This window comes from Zophobas morio, unplaced genomic scaffold, assembly GCF_036711695.1.
Source record: "Zophobas morio isolate AGI-343-1 ecotype UQ-CSIRO unplaced genomic scaffold, CSIRO_AGI_Zmor_V1 ptg000017l, whole genome shotgun sequence".
NCBI lineage: Eukaryota > Metazoa > Arthropoda > Insecta > Coleoptera > Tenebrionidae > Zophobas > Zophobas morio.
In genome coordinates, this window is record NW_026972122.1 from 17,689,444 (window position 1) to 17,709,458 (window position 20,015).

Below are 20,015 nucleotides of genomic sequence, written 5' to 3' on the forward strand. Positions count from 1 at the left end.
ATACAAGTTTTTTTTATATCCATACCCCCTTTCATATGAAGAACATTTATTAAATGTTCTGAACTAAATAAGTATTAAACATTGAAAGTAAATATATATTCAATATTTAAAACCAATATTGATTTAAAAAAAAAAAATCTGTCGTTACCCATATTATTTAAATGTTAGAACTTCAATATTGATTACATATAAAATGTTACTGGGGAAATTATTTTATTACAACAAAAAATTTCAATAAAAAGATGCTATCAGCAAATGAAAAAAGATAGTTCCTAACCCAAGCGTGAAGAGTTAATGATGAAAATAATTAACATGTTTTCTGTGACTTTCAAAGTTTTTAAATATTTATTTGTTAATTAAAAAAAAAATTAGGTCAGTCGCGTAACTGGAGAGAAAATTGTCACTAAAAATGAAAATTTGAAAACTTCAAACGAAAACACACTGACACTTTTTCAAATTATGTGTTAAAAAGACCTGCAACAACTAATTTGGCAATACAACGAAAAAACTCAATATTTTACAATAGATACACTTTTGGCTTATAAGCAAAAATATTTGGAATTTAAAGGGGTACAAAAGTCTCAAGTCGATGGGTTACAAACATAAGGAAGTAAACGATCGCAAAATTTTATGTTGTAGAAAAACTTGTTGCAGTAAAAATTACTTTTTTGAGAAAATTCGTCGAATTTCAAAATTCTTGTGACTATTCCATGCATATCGGTTAAGAACCAATCTGATTGGTATGTAGCGTGGGCTTTTCGCGGGGACCCGCAGTAGCTCGGCATCCCCACTGGGTCAAAAAACGGTGTTTTCAACCTAGCAAACCATAGTTACGATCATGTAAACTAATTAATTTTTTGACATTATTAAAAAATGGGTTCATTTGCCAACAATTCTTTCGTAGAAAGTGAATTAAAAATACAGAAGAAAATTGTTTATAATTATTGCGCTTTGGTACTAGCTGCATGGAATCGTCTTGCAAAATACAATTCGTAGGATGAATATTTTTATAATTCAGACTTTTATTAGCAAACTCATTTTGTGTTGCGCTCAAGAAATACCACTCGTTGCTGCGCAACTCGTGATATTTCCATCGCAACACAAAATTCGTTTAGCTAATAAATCGTCTGAATTATCACTTATAATACCATAAGTAGTCAAAGTTATGTCGATTATTTTTGCAGTGGTGTCACGAATGGGCATTACGCTTGGATTTTTTCATTTCCAAGCGAAATGCCCATAAGTGGAACCACCGCAAAAATATACGACTTAACTTTGACTACGCATGGTATTCGAGGGACTATTCCATGAATCAACAATTTTTCAGATTAAAATTCAACCAAAAAGTAAGAAAAATTAAGTTACACATGCCTTCATTTCCATATCAACAGATAATAAACATTTTTTTTTAATAAAACTTCCGTGACATTTGATGCACTTTTTGATGTTATTCTGTGATTTCAACATGCAAATGCAAGAAAAGAGATTTGGGTCAAAATCAGAAGAAGAAATAGATGCCGAGATATCCAAAAGCACACCATGGAACACAAAAAAATCACGCGACTCGGTATGGCGGCAATTTTCCAGCTTTTTAAAAGAAAATGGCTATAATTTAGAGCAATCTACTTCTCCTGAGAGTTTAAATACTATTTTGAAAAGTTGGGCCTCTAACATGAAAAAAAAGATGGTACTGATTATAAGGAAAATGTAATTAAACACATGTTTAATACAACAGCGAAGCTAGTTCAAGAAAAATATTTCAATGAGTGGAATATTAAAATAAATCCATTTACGGATCCATGTTTCAAGGCAGCACGAGACGCCAGAGACGCTACCCGAAGAAAACTTCAAACACTACCAGGAAAAAGGACAGTAAACTCAGCTGCGCTAACTGAAAATGAATTCTTAAATATGGTACAAATTTTAAATGAAAATACACCCGACGGTTTGCAAAAGAAGTTTTTTTTAATAGCATCTTTTGAATTAGCTTGGCGTGGTGGTGAAGGAGCCAGTTGTTTCACATACTATTTTAAGCCAGAAATTGACAATAAAGGACTTATTATAGGCCGGATTGAATATAATCCTGTGTTTTCTAAAACAGCACAAGGTGGTTCAAAACCACTAACAAGTAGTAAATGGTTGACGAAAAATAAAGACAACCCCAACCTCTGCCCCGTTAGGTATTTTTCTTTCCCATTTTATGTCATGTATTAAACTGTTCCATTTTATAGGCTGTATCATCTACTAATGATGAAAAGAGGAAATAACATAAACACCGACAGAATGTTTTTAACACCCAATCCTTTTTGGAACAAAATACAAAATGCAGTGTGGTACAAAAATAGTCCCGTTGGAGTTAATGAAATTGGTAAATGGGTAAAGTCGTTAGCAATAGTGACTGGTTTAGATATTAAAAGAAGGAAAATATCAAATCATTCTGTGCGCTCATCAGCGGTGTCTGCTTTGGCTAAAGCTGGAGTCGAAGAACAGCAGTTGATGAAAATCACAGGACACCAGAACGTTAACTCAATTAAACCTTATTTGCAACTCGACGATGAACATCACAAATCAATTATTAATAAAATACGAAATAATTCAGTTAATCAAGTAAACAATACTGTAAATGATAAAACTATAAGTGGAGCTTCTTGTTTATTCCAAAACTGTACGAATGTAACCTTTTCAAATTGTACATTTAATGTTACTGACAAATAAATACATTAATTTGTCATCGACTTTCTTTTGTTAAAAATTGTCAGTTGAATACCTTCCTGGGAAGATATATCCGGTACAACACATTATAACCATAGTAACGCCCGCACAAAGTACAATTTTTATTGGCTCTTTTTAACCAATTGACAGATGAATGGAATAGTCACGAATATTCATCCTACTCATGGTATTACTATTGAGCATTCGTGTACTTCAACGAAACTTGGATTTACCAAAATGGTTCAGTACCACTTCATCGTTGGGTGCACGAATCAGATTTAAAAAGTAATCCTACCAAAATTAAAAGTGAAGGATAAAGATTACCTTTTTAGATGGTTGTAACTTTTTATTAAATCCGCAAAACAATGATAGAGATTATCACAATAGGCAGAAGACTTTTTCAAAATTGAGTGGTTAATCAACCTATTCCCGCTTTGGCTAAGTTGAACAAAAATGTGTGTTGATTATGGACAACGCACCATATCATTCAGTGCAACTGCAGTTGCACCAACATTGTCTAGTAAGTCAAATGCAAGAATGGCTGCTTAGTCATAGTATTGAATTTAAACAAAAGTTTTCGAAGCAACATTCGTGGGAATTAATTAGGTAAACCTCTTAGGGCAAATACACAAAAGAGTTTTTTGGTAGACGAAAGTTGAGAGTGGCAATGAAATTCTTAGATAACTCCCGTACCATTGTCAATACAACCAGACTGAAATAATATGGGGGTTTTGTAAGAATTATTACAACAAACACATGTTCTCCACCTTCATCCAAGAATAGGGTGGAGAATTTATGTCTTGAAGCTCTCTCTGAATGTACTCCAAACATGTGGCATAATTTTTGTAGACATTGTGAAAAACTTAGTTTGGCGGATTGGAAAAAGCAGGAAATTTTTCATATGAAGACATTCCTCCTTTCATTATTTCACTAGGTGTATCTAGTGTAGGTACCTGTATAATAATATATAATTAATTAATTAATAATAATAACAATAATTCTCATTGACATTGCTATTCCTAACACAAACAACATTATTCAAACATACCACACCAAGATTTCAAAATATCTACAATTATCGATAAAAATGAAATCCATGTTGAGTCTTAAAAAAATTTCAATTCTACCCCTAGTTATCTCTAATGTAGGTGTAGTTCCAAATAGCTTAGTTGAGAATTTAAAGTCTTTGCATTTGAATGATTCAATAATTGTCAAAATTCAAAAAGCTGTTTTGTTAGGAACATGCCATATTGTTCGTAAGTTTCTTGAACAGTCTGATCATGTCAGTCAGATTAGATTAGCACCAGTAGGTCAGAGTAGTGTAGGTCACTTTCCAAGTGATGCGCGGATAAATGGTCGGTAGTTACGCTAGACTTTTGGGGATGGAGTGAGATTAGAGAATAATATCAGACTAATTTGTATGCCGTAATTCTAGAATCTCGAAAGTTGTTTTGTTAATCTAATCCATGCGTATCATTACTTGGTCTTAGTACCCGTAATGATAGAAGTCTTGCCTGAATGCCGGTCATTTCCGGGTCGGTGGTGGGTCTTAAAATAATATAGGTACACTGGGTGTATCTGATTCAGAAATAATTGAAATGGAATAAAATACTAAAGCGTAACTAGTCGGATATATTTTTTTTAATTTCTGAAATTATTTAACTGGAAGGAACAGCTATTTCCATTCTTTAAATGAACATTTTATTTTATGTTGTATCATTTTATGTTCATTATTCCACAGTTCTGGATCCCAATACATATGTACTTCACAAATTTTTGAGTAAAGCGCTCTATACTATTTTATTTAGAAAGAAATTTTCAATATCATGTAAGCACACAAAATTCGTCATTTAGTCATACTTTAATACAGTTTATTTTTGACCTTTTGGATATTATTCCAAACAGCTGTAAAACATTGTAATAACCCAAACCTGCCGCCGAATATTGCGCCTGCGCACTATGAACACAATAAGACCGCGCAAATTCAAATGAATATTTTGGCCAATGATCGCGAACGTCTAGCAAGGTTAGAACCAGTGGCGGCTCCTCAGAGGAGGCAGGGGAGGCTGAGCCTCCTATATTTTTTGGAGCTGAGCTTCCTCTAATTTTTTTCGATGAAAGAATTTGTATTTTTGTAGACATTTGTTATTTTTCAAAATATTTTGTTTGATTTCATTTACTTTCATCATATATCAGGTTAAAATGTAGAAAAAATTTATATTTGCGCCCTCACAATCATAATTCACAACACTCCGCGTTTGGCTTCAGCGGCAGAGGCTTGCCTCCGAACGACAATGCATCTGAATAATGAGATCGTAACCTTGACGCATCCTCAGTGTGTACTGTTCAGTGGTGGTGGTGTTTAGGCTTTACGTAGGTAAGGGTACAAAAGGGGAGACCAACACCATCACTCCCATTAATGGTATTGACAGGTAGAATTAGAAACAAAACAGAGCATTTCATGAAAATAATTATAATAAAACTAAATAGTTAACGGCTTCGGTTTTAAGAAACAAATTATACTGTTGGAATTGTGTATTATTTATAATTGATAAATCTTCCGTTTGAGGTAAAACAGGCTATAATATAATTTACAAAATTTGTTACGAGCTATAGAAAGGCATGAAAAATCACAGGAACACATATTTTCTTCGATTAAATTAGAAATGCTTGGTAAGCAAAATATTGCCAATAATTTAGCTTCGGCTCATAACAGGGATATTGACAACTATTACGAGAAAGTTGGTGAAAATAGAGCAATTTTGAAAATACTAATCAATGCAATATAATTTATCTGCCAACGCAAGAGTGTTCTTTTCGTGGGCATGACGAAAAAAATTATTCAGATAATAAAAGATATAAAAAGTAGTGCTTTTCAAATTTGAGCCTCCTCTGAATAAAACTTCACGAGCCGCCACTGGTTAGAACCTAAGTTGTGTTATGTTAATATGGCGAGAGGAGGTTCAGGTCTATTATAGCGAAGTGAGCAAATCAACGAGTGAGGGAAGAACACAGGTATAGAGACACATAAGTACCTAAATCTTTAACGGGAGGGTGCCTTTAATGTTTAACAATTACACAATGAACGAGTTATACACTTTCCAGATTACAAGAATAATTATTATGCGACACATTTCGTGTTGTTTATAAAGCTTAATATCGTGGTTACAAATTGATAAAAGAAAGGTTCGGATCCAAACTCCCAGAAAAACACATTAAATCACGTCTTTTCTACAACAAATTTCCTGTCCGGGCCCGCCGGCTTCGTGGCGCGATGTACCATTTACTTCCGGCCGTTCCAAGAGAAGCTGCTGTCGCCAAATACAACTGCCACCCCATCTACAAGGTCCGATGGCCCCGCAGTAACCAGGTCTGTGCTCAGTATAGCATCTGTGTACCGTCTAAACAGCGACGGGATTAGAGACGGCGGTACATTACGCATGGATCACCCGCGGAACGGGAAAGAAAGGGAACCGGACCTACCAATCATGCCTTGTACTACCGTGAGAAGAGGAAACGTCAACTACAAAGAGACACAAAAAAAAACACCCGTGTTCAGGGCAGACAACAACAAACAAATTCAAAAATAGTGGGTGGGGGATTTCCCCTGGGGTGCTTCCTCTTGTTTGGTATCAATATTGTCGTTTTGGCTTTTGACGCGTACATGTTGGAAATTCAGCTGTAGGAACTAATAGACACATGCGCATACATTAATTATTAACTACATTTACACATACGCAAAACAATAACAACGAAAGAGAGAGAAAGAAAAATGAGAGGGAGAGAGGGAGAAAAACAAAAAGAGAAGAGAAAGAAGAAAGCTCTGCGCCACGGGTCGTAGTCGAGTGCAAGCGAATCAGATTACGATCAGATGAGTCACTATTTTCACAGGTCCTAATTCACGTATTACGACAACACATCAATAAACAAAGAAGCAAACAACAAAGCGGCACCGTCGCGTCGGCCGCCATTTTGTTATACGTGAAGCGTCACATGTTATCTCTTTCTAACTAATAAAAAGAACAAAGATAGACAAATGCCACCATTGCGTCGGTCGCGATTTCCGCTTTATCGGCAGCGTCACTCGGGTTCTCTTTCTAACTAACAAAATGACAAAGACGGCAAAACGCCAACACCGCGTCGGTCGCCATTTTACTTTACGTGAAGCGTCACAAGCTATCTCTTTCTAACTAACGCAACTAACAATTACCCAATTACCCGGTATCCACCACCTAACTACGCTAACCCGAAACAAAACGGCGCTATTTACCCACATTCTACGTCAGTCTTACAAGTACCCCTTCCGTTCCTAGCCCACTTTGATCCGACACTTGACCGGGCGAACAAAGAATTTATAATTATATACTATCCTCAAACATATTTGGCGTTTATGACTTCACACCAATTTGACTCCCATTATAATTCAATAGGCCGTCACGACCGGATGTCTTAAACCCGCTCACCGATACCTACCTAAAAAGACCTTTTCTGGTAAAAGCACAGGGCAGGACTGAGTTTTGCATTTACCGACAACTGCGCCTTTCGAGTTTTTTATTTTAAGTAAAAACAAAGTAACTTTGTACTCAATCATTTTTTATTACAGCACAACTATTTACTTATTAACTACTACTGCTTATTTATTGATCGAAATAGTCACTGTCATCATCACTCGACTCTTCTAAATTAATAATTAACGGTGTTATCAACCGTGCCCTGTACTGGTCTTCTTCTTTTGTGGAATGTCGTACACAATTGGCCCACATTTCGGCAGTTATTTTGGAAGCTTCTTCCCTAATTATGTCAATTGTTGCACTACTAAATTTTGGTGCCGTATTATTCCTTCTTATATTATTTTTCATTTGCGACCAGATTAGCTCGATGGGGTTAAATATACAATGGTACGGCGGAAGTTTAATCACCCTAAATCCACGATCTCGCGCCATAGCATCTATTTTATATTGTTTCTCAAATTTTCGAGTGTGTAACACTTCTAATAATTGTCTTTGTGTAATTTTCTTCAAAGTATAAATCATGTTCTGTAAGGAAATTTTGAAATTTGAAAATTTTAACAAACAAAATTACTCTGAGTCCGGTCCTTCGCGTCTCGACCGTCCTTGGCACGTCGAAAAGGTCTTTTCAGGTAGGTATCGGTGAGCGGGTTTAAGACATCCAGTTGTGACGGCCTAATGAATAATAATGGGAGTCAAATTGGTGTGAAGTCTTAAACGCCAAATATGTTTGAGGATAGTATACCAACACCGCTTCCGTATGCATGCACACATCTTATAATAGTTTGCCTCTAATATCATATGTGATAGTCGAACCTATTGTGGCCGTCAAATTAGACCGAATGCTGCCTGGGGCGCGGTCGTGCTGCCACTCATTGAAGTGATTAGGATAGTTGTAATTTTTACTACTCTCCACTGTTTGGGCACACCATATCTCTTATTTAAGTACTTACTAACTGAATCGTACGCGGCATTTGGCCCAAATTTATGGCACTATAAGCTGTGGTTAGGGGTTTATTGAGCGCTTGAGGCGTTCAGCTTAAAAGATTCCTATGGTAGGTGCTGTCTGAGCTTATATGATACCTTGGTCACGTGTGTAAAAAGATACATGAATCCAACTATATACGCCACCGTTCTGGGTAAAGGGTTAGTGCAGTTGGTGTCCTTTCAGCACTTAAGTCACAATAGCCGTTCGGGCGTCGCACCAAATTCCACCACATTAGATAGGAGATCGTTCATTCGTACACCGCACCCGTCACAAATGTCTCGGAGAGTCGTTTGTTTCCTATTTCCAAGGGAAAATTCCAAAAAACACACAAGAATCAAAGCCAATAATTTGTTCGATCCACACCCCTCAAGGTAGTACTTCGAACTGCCCTTTCCCTTCCTTTTCACCCTCCTCATCTCACCATCCCCCGGTACGTCTCGTACCACCCAACAAATAGCGTACCAAGTACCGTTCTGGGATTAATTCAGATGTTGCTTTGGCGCCGTATCGTTTCGATTCAAGTTTAAGACCGGGTATTTCAACATATAAAAACACGCCATTGACGAAAAAGATAACTAATGTATTAATCAAAAGTCGAAACATGTTGTAATGAAACTCCCTTTCACTTCACACGTTCAAGAGACAGTAAAACATAACTCCAATTATCTGTACTTGAACAGGAAATGGATCTTCAAAACATCGTGTTAACTAATAATACGTCAAACCTGTGTTAACCCAGGATTTGTGTTGTATAAAATTATCGTTTGAGTTAACATCATGTCAAACCTTAGTTAACTTTCTGTCATCAATTAAGTTGCGATTTCGTGTTTGTATGAAGCTTTAAGGACAAGATTTCTGATAGTTTTTGAGGTAAAGTAAACGTAATTCAGTAGTAATAGTTGTATTTAGCATAATTGTTCATGCAAATCTATAGAAGATGTTAGCATCTAGTTTGTCTTCATTGGACAAGAAGGGACACTGCAAACAGGAAGAATACGCCGCCCAAGACGCTTTTTCGTTCGTAAGGATCCATGTGAGCTGTATGATGATGTGGATTTCAAGGAAAGGTACAGGATCAATAAAAACACATTCAACGAGTTGCTCAATGTGATTGGTCATCACCTGGAACCTGCAACAAAAAGAAATCACTCTATTTCTGCAAAACTGGAACTCCTTGTTACCTTACGATTTCTAGCAAGTGCATATTTTCAACAAGTGCTTAGGGACAATATTGGCATTCATAAATCTTCAACCAGTAGAATCATTAGCCGAGCATGTGATAACAGCCTTAAAACTTCGTTACATTAAAATGCAAGTAACTGAAGAAAGACATTCAGTTAAGTCCGGATTTCACAACATTCGTGAGTTTCTGAAAGTAATACGAGCCCTAACAACTAAATATTGGGACACCAAAAAATTTTTATAAAAAAATCACCAAACTTTTTAACAAAAATGTAATTTATTTTAGATAATTAAAATTTTAAAATTAATTCGTTTTGCAAAACTGTTAATGTTTACAGCACAACAAAAACTGATTTCTAACTCAAACAGTGACATAAAACTCTAAAACAACGTAACATTTTGTGACACATAAATATTGGGACAGCAAATTCAGTAACTGGTCATATCTCCTTTTGCCTTAATAACTGCAGGAATTCTTGCCATCATACTTTCAACTAATTTTCTACAATACACAGGAGTTGTTACCGTATCCTACACTCGCTAAATTTCCCGTTGAAGATTGACAATCGCTTGTGATGGATGATTTCCTAAATATTTTTTTATTTCACGCCATACCGTCTCTACTAGATTAGGATCTGGGCTATTCGATGATCAGGGCAAACATTTATATTATTATTCTTTGTAATAAGTGTTGTAGGTGTGTAACTTGAAGCATCATCTTGTTGAAAAATATAAATATCAACAGGATAGACTGCTTCAGTAGTTGTTAATATTCTTTGCAAAGTCTCTTGATATTTGTTTGAATTTGTAATTTCCCTTCCATGAACGTTGTTAACTGGTCTTTAAATTCCGTTAATAGACATGCAGCCCCAAACCATTTTTCCGCTTGCAAACTTGACTCTTTGTTTGAGATAATCCATATTAAAATTCCTTTTTTATTTCAATAACTCTTTTTCTACTATTATCTCACCCAGACATCATTTGGACTTAGCGTTATATATTACTTTTCTCCAATTTTTATTTTGGTCATATTAACCGATTTTTCTTGTGGGCAGTTTTTAATTGTGGTTTTACTTTAGCATAAAATAATATAAATAAATAATAAAGTCCATCAAAGATAGCTTTATTTAAGATTTACAATGTAAAAACCAAGGTCTGATTTGTGTATCCATTCGCGACAATATTGTCTTGAAAAATTTAGTTGGTTATCGCTATTCCAGCAAGTAGTAATTTCTCTTGAAGTAGTCCGTCGCCCACTTTTATAAATTTTCATCAGTTGTCGTTGATCACGCGGCTTCACAAGTGGTGGCCTACCGGGAATTTTACCTTTTATTCCGATGGTACCTCAGTCTGCGTAATATTTTACATTTACCATCGACGACTAAGCTATTTGGAACAAATCTTCACTTTTTCTTAGCGATTTTCCCTTGAGGTACTGAGAAATTATTATTTTCTGGACTTTTACTAAAACTAGCCCGCCGCTAACTATTTTTTTCTAAATAAAACCAACACTAGCATGAAATGCTACGATCCCTATAATAATGGCAGCATTTACCAGCTACTACGTTTGTATTTCGATGGTATACTTAGGAAATTTTCTCGGGTGTCCCAACATTTAAATGTCAGCAAAAATTGCACATTTTTTAGTTAGGTGACAATTTTTGCTCTCTAAGAAAATTTATTAATTTGCAAAATACCTCACTCTCTGCCAAAATAGCTGCCCATGCAAAATTTGCATTTAGTCCAAACGAATTGAATGATATCAAAAATATCTACCGGATTTTTTTGAGAAATTGTCTGTCCCAATATTTAGTTGTTAGGGCTCGTAGGTCCTCTCGATTACACTCACGTCAAAATACTCTCTCCAGGAGGTGAGCAAGCAGAACGATTTCGGAACCGCAAAGAGAATTTCTCAATGTTCAAGATATTTGTGATTCAGAATTAAAAATCATAAACATTATTGCTCGTTAGCCTGGTTCCGTTCACGACAGCCCCATCTTCAATGACTCACCCCTGTGTGCTGATTTAGCTTCTGGCGAATACCGAACAGACTTTGTATTACGTGATAATGGTCACCCATATCGAAGTTATTTACTGACACCACTACTGAATCCAAAAAACCGTATTGGGAGAGCATACAATGCGGCTCACAAGACCAGTAGAAATTGTCTTGACAGGGGTTTTGGAGTGCTGAAGCGACGTTTTCCTTGTTTGTCTAGAGGATTAAGTATGAAACTTCAATCAACTTTCCACATTATTGTTGCTTGTGCAGTACTGCATTACATATGCATTCTAGAAAAGGAAGCATTTTTTGAAGGTGAAGATCAAGATGTTGATCCAGAATTGCACATTTTTAATAACGAAAACAGCAGTTCGAGTGGCCCTAATTAATTCAGCTTTTGCAAACCTTTAGATTATCGTTTAATTTATGTTAAAATTGTATTAAAGTAAAAGTCAATACGAATGAAAAACGAATTTTACTTTGTATTTCAATCTTCCAACTGTTTGCGCTTAATCTTTAAATCTAAAAAATGAAGCTGCCGTTTGGATTTTAATTCAAAACAGTGTGATAACCCAAACTTCCCGCCTTTAATTAACCTTGAAAAAGTTTGAAAGGTCCGCGAAAAATTCAAACATTCAAAGTTTGGCCTTGGCTGGGATCGTTTAATAAAATGGAAACCTACGTTGTGTGTTTTTTTTTTTTATTTTAATGGCGGGAAGACGTTCTTTCGTACAAGTGAGCACACACTTCGTGTGAGTCGAGAGCGAAAGAAATAATAGACAAAATTTTTGGGAGGGGGCAAAAAAATTCCGCCCCCTCTCTAGGAGGAAAGAAGCTGTGAGCGAAGGCGACACGGACTTGCCATCTCGCATTCACTCCTCAGCCCCAAAACCCCCTATGGTATATTCACGGACATATTACATTTCAAATGAAACACTTTAAAAATATGAAAGAAAAGACATTCGCGAATTGACAGACATACACATATGAAAAACGAACAAACACAAAATCCTATACATCTGTTTGGAGTCAATGCAAATATTTGATTATCACAAATTTAATAAAAACAAAGCAAAATCTGAAATAAAGTAACTGGATGCAAATACACAAGTTATTACGGGCGTGTGGCGTCAAATTTTAAAGTTACGGCAGAACCCCTGGGGCGTTTCAGCACAAGCGGAGTTTGGGGGGCTACCGGTCGGGGCTGTTCTCCCCCCTCGACGGTGATTCTATCTATCGCAAAGCCTACCCACACATCTCCATGACGAACATGCCGTCCGAAACTAAGCCGTTACGATCGCAGACCCGCAGTTGGATCTCGGCTAAGGACAGAAGCCGAGAGCGTTACAACTTCGGCGACCGTCCCTGAATCTATCCAAACCTGTACCCTTTCTGCAGGTTACGCGATAAATCTCGCCAGCTAGACTAGGAACCGCACTTCGCTTCTGTCACGTTTTCTGTGTTATTTAACCTCAATTCCATCTTAAATGTTCACTTTCTTATGACTCTGATATTAACAACAACTGAACAAGTGTTAAAGTTTCAAAAGAACAATAAACAACATTTAATTTCGCCATACAATCTTGTGAAATTTAAACAACCAATAATTCTTATGTGGGATTAAAATTGGACACCAAATAATTTATACGATGGACAAATTCATCAACAAAATATTTACAAAACAAAACTACAATAGTAAAGATTTATGAAAAACAAAAGATCTGGTGTGAAATAAACTTGTGCAAATAAAAATTATGTGAGGTTAAAACTGCAGACCATGAAATTTACGTTCAATGAAAATTATACAATAAAGGAAAATTACTGAGGTTAAAACTATGAGATTAGAGAAATATTGTATCAGATGAAAAATTGCAAAGTTAACAAAATTTACATGAGATTAATATTTGCAACACTTTATCAACGTTTCAAACAAAGAGTTTACATTATGCCAAATTATATCATGATCTAAGTGATTGGTTACTTCAAAAAAACAATTTACTTTGAGAGTTTAACATACCGCGAACTGGTGACCCCAATAAAACACATAATAAATAAACACAAAAATATCCAATCATCGTTGCGAGGAAAAACGTCTCGGTGATTTTTATCATTGCGAGGGAATACCTCGAGTGTGTTATTAATCTCTAGCGTTGCGAGAACATGCCTCGATGAAGTAATCAATCTGTAGCGTTGTGAGGGCATGCCTTGGTAATGTAGTCAATCTATATCGTTGCGAGTACATGCCTCGACGAAGTAATCAAGCTTTAGCGTTGTGAGGTGCCCCGGTGATGTAATCATGATAATGATAATAATAACGATGATAACCGCCTAAGGGAAGAAATTATTTAACCCGTCAGTTCGCGGTATGAATTTTGTTAATTTAACTGCCGTAAATGAACTATTAGCAATCTTGTGTGAAGAATTATGAAGTGTCATAATGTAACACTTACGTATATGCATCCAGAAACCTATTCGTAATTTGTTAAACAAACAATTATTATCCTGACTAAATGAATTTCATGAAATCTTCGAGCAAGTGGTTTATTTAAATAATCCTGATTGTTAGATTGTGTTAGCACTAGCTGACGATTAACTCCTAGCCTGAACTGTGAATTTACAACAATAAAACAAATTTACGCCACGTGGCCCGCGTTGGTCCCGAAAATTAACACTTTTCCGATTAAAACGCTGCAAGAATTAGCCGCGCGGATTGGGGAAACTGGGTGCCGTCGCCGTCGGTTACGATTGATTGTCGTTAAACAAAGGCTTCCTCCGTTTTATTAACTACCAAACCAGCTAATTTAAACCTAGCTACTTACAGCGTCCTTTCACCATGCATCCACTACACCGAACCGAAACATAATGACTCACGCTTTCAACATACCACCCTCTCCTACCAAGCCACCCTCTAACTAAACATGCAGAACTAACCCCTACGTGCATATTTGGTTGCCTATGCTTAACGATTTCTTTTTTGTGATTGAATTTTTTTTCTCTTTCAAATTCAAATTATTCAAATGTGATTTCGCGCCGCTGTTAATTAATTTCAGCGCGAAAATTTTGATTCAAATTCGGTCACCACAACAAGCTATTTCATATATTTTTTTGAAGTGTAGTACCTTATAATAATTGATCTTTTTGTTTACGTTTCTCGTTTTTCTAATGCTAGTACGGCGTGATGTCGTGGCTCTCGTCTCAGGCACAGGCTTCGCCTTGTCGGTCACCCCTTTACGGTGATTCTGCTCTCAAACACTCCGCGTTTCCATCAACTGAAAATCTAAAGCATGACGATACTTTCTACTCACTCCTCGTAAAAAGGCAGCTATTAACAAGCTACGCGATTCACGCGGACCTAAGTCTCCCCTGAAATTTATTTTTAACATTTTTGAACAATGCCAAAACCATAGACTCTAACTAGAAACCGTGTGTTCCGCTTTCGCCAAGCGAATTTGTATCCTTTCATTTTTTGTGCAATTAATTTCAAACAAAGAATTTACGTGAGATTAAATTATGCCATAATTCAAGTTGGACCTTCCAAACCTAATTCAACAAATTATATCGTGAACCATTTCTCCTTACAAAAAAAATAACAGAAGAAATGAACATAAACTGTGCTCAGACGGTCTAAGCTTAATGTTTTTGGTGAATATCCCTCATCGCAAGAGTGTAATCTATACTTTCTATACTTCTATACTTATATAATAAAGCTGAAGTGTTTGTTTAATTGAACGCGCTAATCTCAGAAACTACTGGTTCGAATTCAAAAAATCTATTTGTGTTGGATAGTCCATTTATCGTATCTACATATACGCTATATAACATCACTCTACGATCAATAGGAGCGAAGTAGCAATGAAAAATTAGGAAAAACGGGAAAATTATTCCTCCTTTGACAGCTTCCGTTGCTTACGCTGCTTAAACGGTTAAAGTTACGTAAAAATCATGTAAGACGAATTTGTTCCCCTCTAAAAGTTCTAAAGAAAAGTCCACGACAGCATATGTCTATCTTTTAAGGTTGACTCAGTATAACCTTTTTTATAGTAATGAAATTTATTCTAAAATAATAATGCATTATGTATAAAATTCTCGCGTCACAGTGTTTGTAACCCAACTCCTCCGAAATGGGTTGACCAATTTGTATAAAATTTTTTAGGTATATTCGGTAGGTCTGAGAATAGGTTGTAAACTATTTTTTATACCCCTAAGTGATAAGGATGGCCCACCCTAAAAAACTTTTGTCTATTTTTTGCACAAAATTTTTTATTTTTATTTTTTTAAGATTTGGCATCAAAAAATACATATAACCCTAAATTTTCACCTTTCTATCACCAACCCCCATTTTTTAATCTTCTATATAATAAAAATCAATTGCTGTTCCTGTTAGTCACGCTAAAACTCAAAAACGGCTTGACCGATTTGAAGATTTTTTTATATTACGGGGATGGTTTATAAATTAAAAAATTAGGGAAAACTTAAAAGAACAGCCAAAAAATAAAAAAATTCTAAAAATTTTGTATGGGAATCGCCACTTCGAATTGACCAGTAAAGTAAGGTTAGAATTTAGAATGCGCGGCAGTTCATAATTCAAAAATTCTACTATGGGTTTCTTATGGGAGCTTGATTTTACAGACAAAATACACCGCACAGGTAGAGATCTTAACTAGTTCATGCTACAAGCGATAAAGACTATACAATTATCTTCGGTTTAACTATATAAAAAGCTTGTGTTAAAGAAATATCGCAAATTAAAAACAACGTTGTTCATCAAAGTAACGTACATCGTTTCTAATGCCTTGCGCATGAGTGAAACGGAAAATCCAGAAACACGCCGAACAGAAAAGGAACGCGAATATTTTGCGGGGCTAGTGACGTTTGGATCGTGAAAATCCCCAAAATATGACAATTGATTTCGTATTTTCATCACAACAAACAATCATAATCACAATTTTTGGATGATGATGATATATTAGTTCTGTGATATTGATTCACATTTGGTTGTATGTATCTGTGGACTGACAGAATGACAGAAAGACATGTGTTAACAATAGGGGCAATTGCCATTTTTTTTTGTTGGAGAAAATTCTTTACAGTCAAATAATGTAGTGAAAGTCAATTGGTATACTGAATTAAATGTGCTTGAAGAGTTTATTCGAGCTATAATGCGAGAAGATTATGGTAAGTTAATGTATATTGATAAATTCTGTATCAAGTAAAATTATGACGTACTTTGTTTTATTATGCATAGATATTCCTTAAGAGAGGCAACATGTGAAACCCCAAGAGGTGCATTTGTATGTCACCATATGGCTACACCTGCCCTACACGGACGTTATAATGTATTTTGGACCAATAATTTGTGTGCTTGGGACGTACATCTGAAGAAAAGTGAATCCGCTGAAGTCAGAGCTGTTGTCTCTGAAAATTCTTTTAATCCCCAAGTCAGCCTAAAAACAGCTAATGTTGAGGTACAACTTCATGAAAGCTTACGACAAACTGATGGGAGCAAAGCACTGCTTTGGCTATTGGGCCTCTGAACCAGAAAGATCTGAAGAAAACCTACTTCACAGTGTCGAAGAACTATTAGTGTCCGAGGACTATTTAAATGGCCCATCAAGATAACAGTTTGTGGGTCAGTTTTTCACCAAAAGTGAATCAGATTATTTTGCATTAGGAAGTGCAATTTTTTATTGTAGAATATTTTTTTTGTTTTGAAATAAATTGTTCTTTAAATTGTGATTTTTTTTTAAATGGTGTTTCACACCCAATTCGTACTAAAATGAAAGTGATTTTTACTTGTACATGAAAGGTTTAATCAGGAATGCTAAGTTTTTCCTTTTCTAGCAAAAATGTGTGAAAAGAAAAAAGCTTGGGATTGATGATGATTCTTAAGTCATAATTTGGCAATTGATTGAAAACATTTGCAAATATGATATCAAGCAAATATGAGATCCCCTTTATGTATTATTTTAAATTCACAGCCGTATCTATAGCATCTGAAAATCAAAGCCATTTATGTGGAGGGGGAAGTCAATGGCAGTATGAACCACTGTACGACATACGTTCGAGGCAAATGTAGTAGTAAAAGTTGAATTTAAATATTTATTAAATACCACCGGTTCCGTTCATGTTGGGTATCAAGATCAACAGTAAAAATATCAATCTTAATGGTACAGGTAGTGGGATATATAAGAAAATTACTTTAATGGTACAATTTAAGCGTTAAAATGACGCCTCGATTTCACCCATAAGGATTACACGGGGAACTGAAATACGGCTCTCGTGTTATGAACTGAGTTCAAATTTCGCGCGTCATTCACTTTACTGGTCAATTAATTTCAATAGTTGGCGTTCCTGACGGACCTGTCGTCATGTTGTCATCTAACTGACGTGCCATACAAAACTATTTCTTCCGTGCGATTGTGAAAAGTATATTGCATTTCAAATCCTTGTTTGTTTTTTCGTAAAAAAAAAAACGTCGTCTTTGTTAAAGTGAATTTAGTTACACATTGCGAAAGTTTCTTATTAATTTTGATCTGCTATTCTATTTACCTTGTAGCGCCACAATAACACATGGGTAAGCAGAGCAAAGATAAGTTGTCTTGTGGTGTAGCGGTCAGCATACCAGCCCGGAATGCTTGGAGACGTGGGTTCGAATCCCACCGAGGCACAACATTTTTCTCTGCTTACCTATAACCTATATTCACTTTGTTGGTTTCGACAAAACCTCAAACTTTACCGTTATTCGAGGATTTAATTTGAAGTTTTCAATATTTTAAAATTCTCAAGACAAAATTTACAGATTCGATTTACTGTGAAAATAATTTTGTGTCGTTTTATGAAGTTCATTACAATGCCGAGAAGACGACAAGCTGACATAGGTCCACGAAGTCAATCAAATGTGCGACGAACTACCTCAAGTGCAAACCGCAATGATTTATTTCATGGGTAATTCGGATATGGAAGTTGATCAGCTGCCGTATTGAAATTCCGATTTAGCCCCGCTTCTCTGATTCCGATTTTTTAAGTTTTATTAATTTACTTTCCTTGTCTTAATACTGTAAAATTCAACGTTATTAGAAAACGCTAATCTACATTTTATTGTTTTACAAAAAAAAAAAAATAAACAATAAGGAACGGTCCAATCAAACCATGAAGAATATTTTTTATAATGTCTCTGTGAAAATTCAGCCTTAAACCATCAAAACCAATGCACCTAAACTACCAAATTTCAAATATTTGATATTAAAGTCACTAGATAGCCAAAGCAATTCAATTTTCCAATGTGTAAGAAAGAGAAGTACCATAGAAGTACCTTGCGTTGCGCGCCCTCATACAGTGACAAGCCAAACGACCACCCATGAAAACGGGTCTGTAAAAATAGCGAGTTGTCCTTACTAAATGATCTCTATACTGTGGCTGTATGTTTAACGAGTTTTTTTGATTGATTTTCTTTTTTCAAATTCAAATTATTCAAATGCGATTTCGCGCCGCTGTTAATTTTTTTACCGTGAAATTTTATTTCAAATGTGGTCACCACAACTGTGATGTTTAACCTCACTAAATTTGTTTCTTTTTGTTGTAATGAATTAGTTTTATTTTTTTAAAAGGTATGAAGCAACCAGTTACAAAGATGTGTGGTATTTGTTGTGCCCCCTTGGGCATTTAGTAAAACCCAAACTGAGAGGCGGCACGTATTCATGTCCTACTTCGATCCTATAATCATTGATAGAAACCCTGTATATCGATGTTAACTAAAAGTATAGCCCCTAGAAATACATAGTACCGTCATCCATTGTTGTATGAGTGGAGCAAATGCAGTTGGTAACGCAAAAAATTCCACTGGTTTGGAACCAAATTGTGTCAGCAGAGAGTTGACAGTGCGTAAACCGTTGTTGTCACGTAGCCTTGGCGTGGTCTTTTTGTTTGCAGTCAATTAATAGTCAATTAATAATAACTAATAAATAATTATTAAATAAGATTTTATTGATTAAATTTTATATTTTATTCAAATTAAAATTCCATATTTTGTATATAAACTACAAACTTTAAATCCAACATAGAACCATTTCAAATTTCGCTGTCTGTCAAATGGTGTTTATAATTTTTGTTTTTGTTAAGGCTCTACCACACCTCAAGAAAATTTCTATCACAGTAGAGATAACAATCAGTAGAGACAGCTCGCCGTTTTTCGTGACCCGTTTTCGTGGGTGGTCGTTCGCATTATGACCGAATGAGGGCGCCCAACTGACGTCTAAAATATTTGAAATTTGGCAGTTTTGTTACAATATTTTTGCCGGTTTTGCTTGTTTAAGACTGCTTTTCCGGTAGAATTGTACAAATAGTGTAAAAATGTAATTTTCACATAAAAGGTAAAATCTTTGTCCGATGAATTTTCATACAGGATCCCTGTTGTGCGCCTTATTCTCTCCATCGTGTTTGGAATTCTTGGAAAAGATAGTAAACATAACACACTTTTTGTTTAAAAAGTCGTCGCAAACGGACAACAACGGTGGTTATGAAATAAATAATAAAAATTTATTATATATGATTCCGTTGTTGTGGTAAAATTAAATATAAAAATAATAAGAAACAAATTACACGTAACAAAAAATTATATAAGCAG

General features: G+C 35.5%; 1 protein-coding gene and 1 long non-coding RNA gene across 2 annotated transcripts; both read left to right on the forward strand.

Annotated features, from left to right (window-relative positions):
• The first annotated feature begins 9,517 nt into the window (after positions 1-9,517).
• Positions 9,518-11,781, forward strand: LOC135129977 (putative nuclease HARBI1). The gene is made up of 4 exons (XM_064057247.1): positions 9,518-9,569; positions 11,220-11,320; positions 11,362-11,617; positions 11,663-11,781. The coding sequence occupies exons 1-4, from the start codon at positions 9,518-9,520 to the stop codon at positions 11,779-11,781; spliced, it is 528 nt and encodes a 175-aa protein (XP_063913317.1).
• Positions 11,782-16,305: 4,524 nt separating this feature from the next.
• On the forward strand, positions 16,306-17,122 carry LOC135130338 (uncharacterized). The gene is made up of 2 exons (XR_010280737.1): positions 16,306-16,567; positions 16,638-17,122. It is a non-coding gene; the product is annotated as an uncharacterized LOC135130338 (long non-coding RNA).
• Positions 17,123-20,015: the final 2,893 nt, after the last annotated feature.

Bases quoted from the DNA above. Each gene is read 5' to 3' on its own strand.
- LOC135129977 (XM_064057247.1), top strand. From the start codon at position 9,518: ATGCAAGTAACTGAAGAAAGACATTCAGTTAAGTCCGGATTTCACAAC. The intron at 11,321-11,361 runs GTGATTCAGAAT...ATTGCTCGTTAG, and splicing joins TCTCAATGTTCAAGATATTT to CCTGGTTCCGTTCACGACAG. The intron at 11,618-11,662 runs GTATGAAACTTC...TTGCTTGTGCAG, and splicing joins TTGTTTGTCTAGAGGATTAA to TACTGCATTACATATGCATT.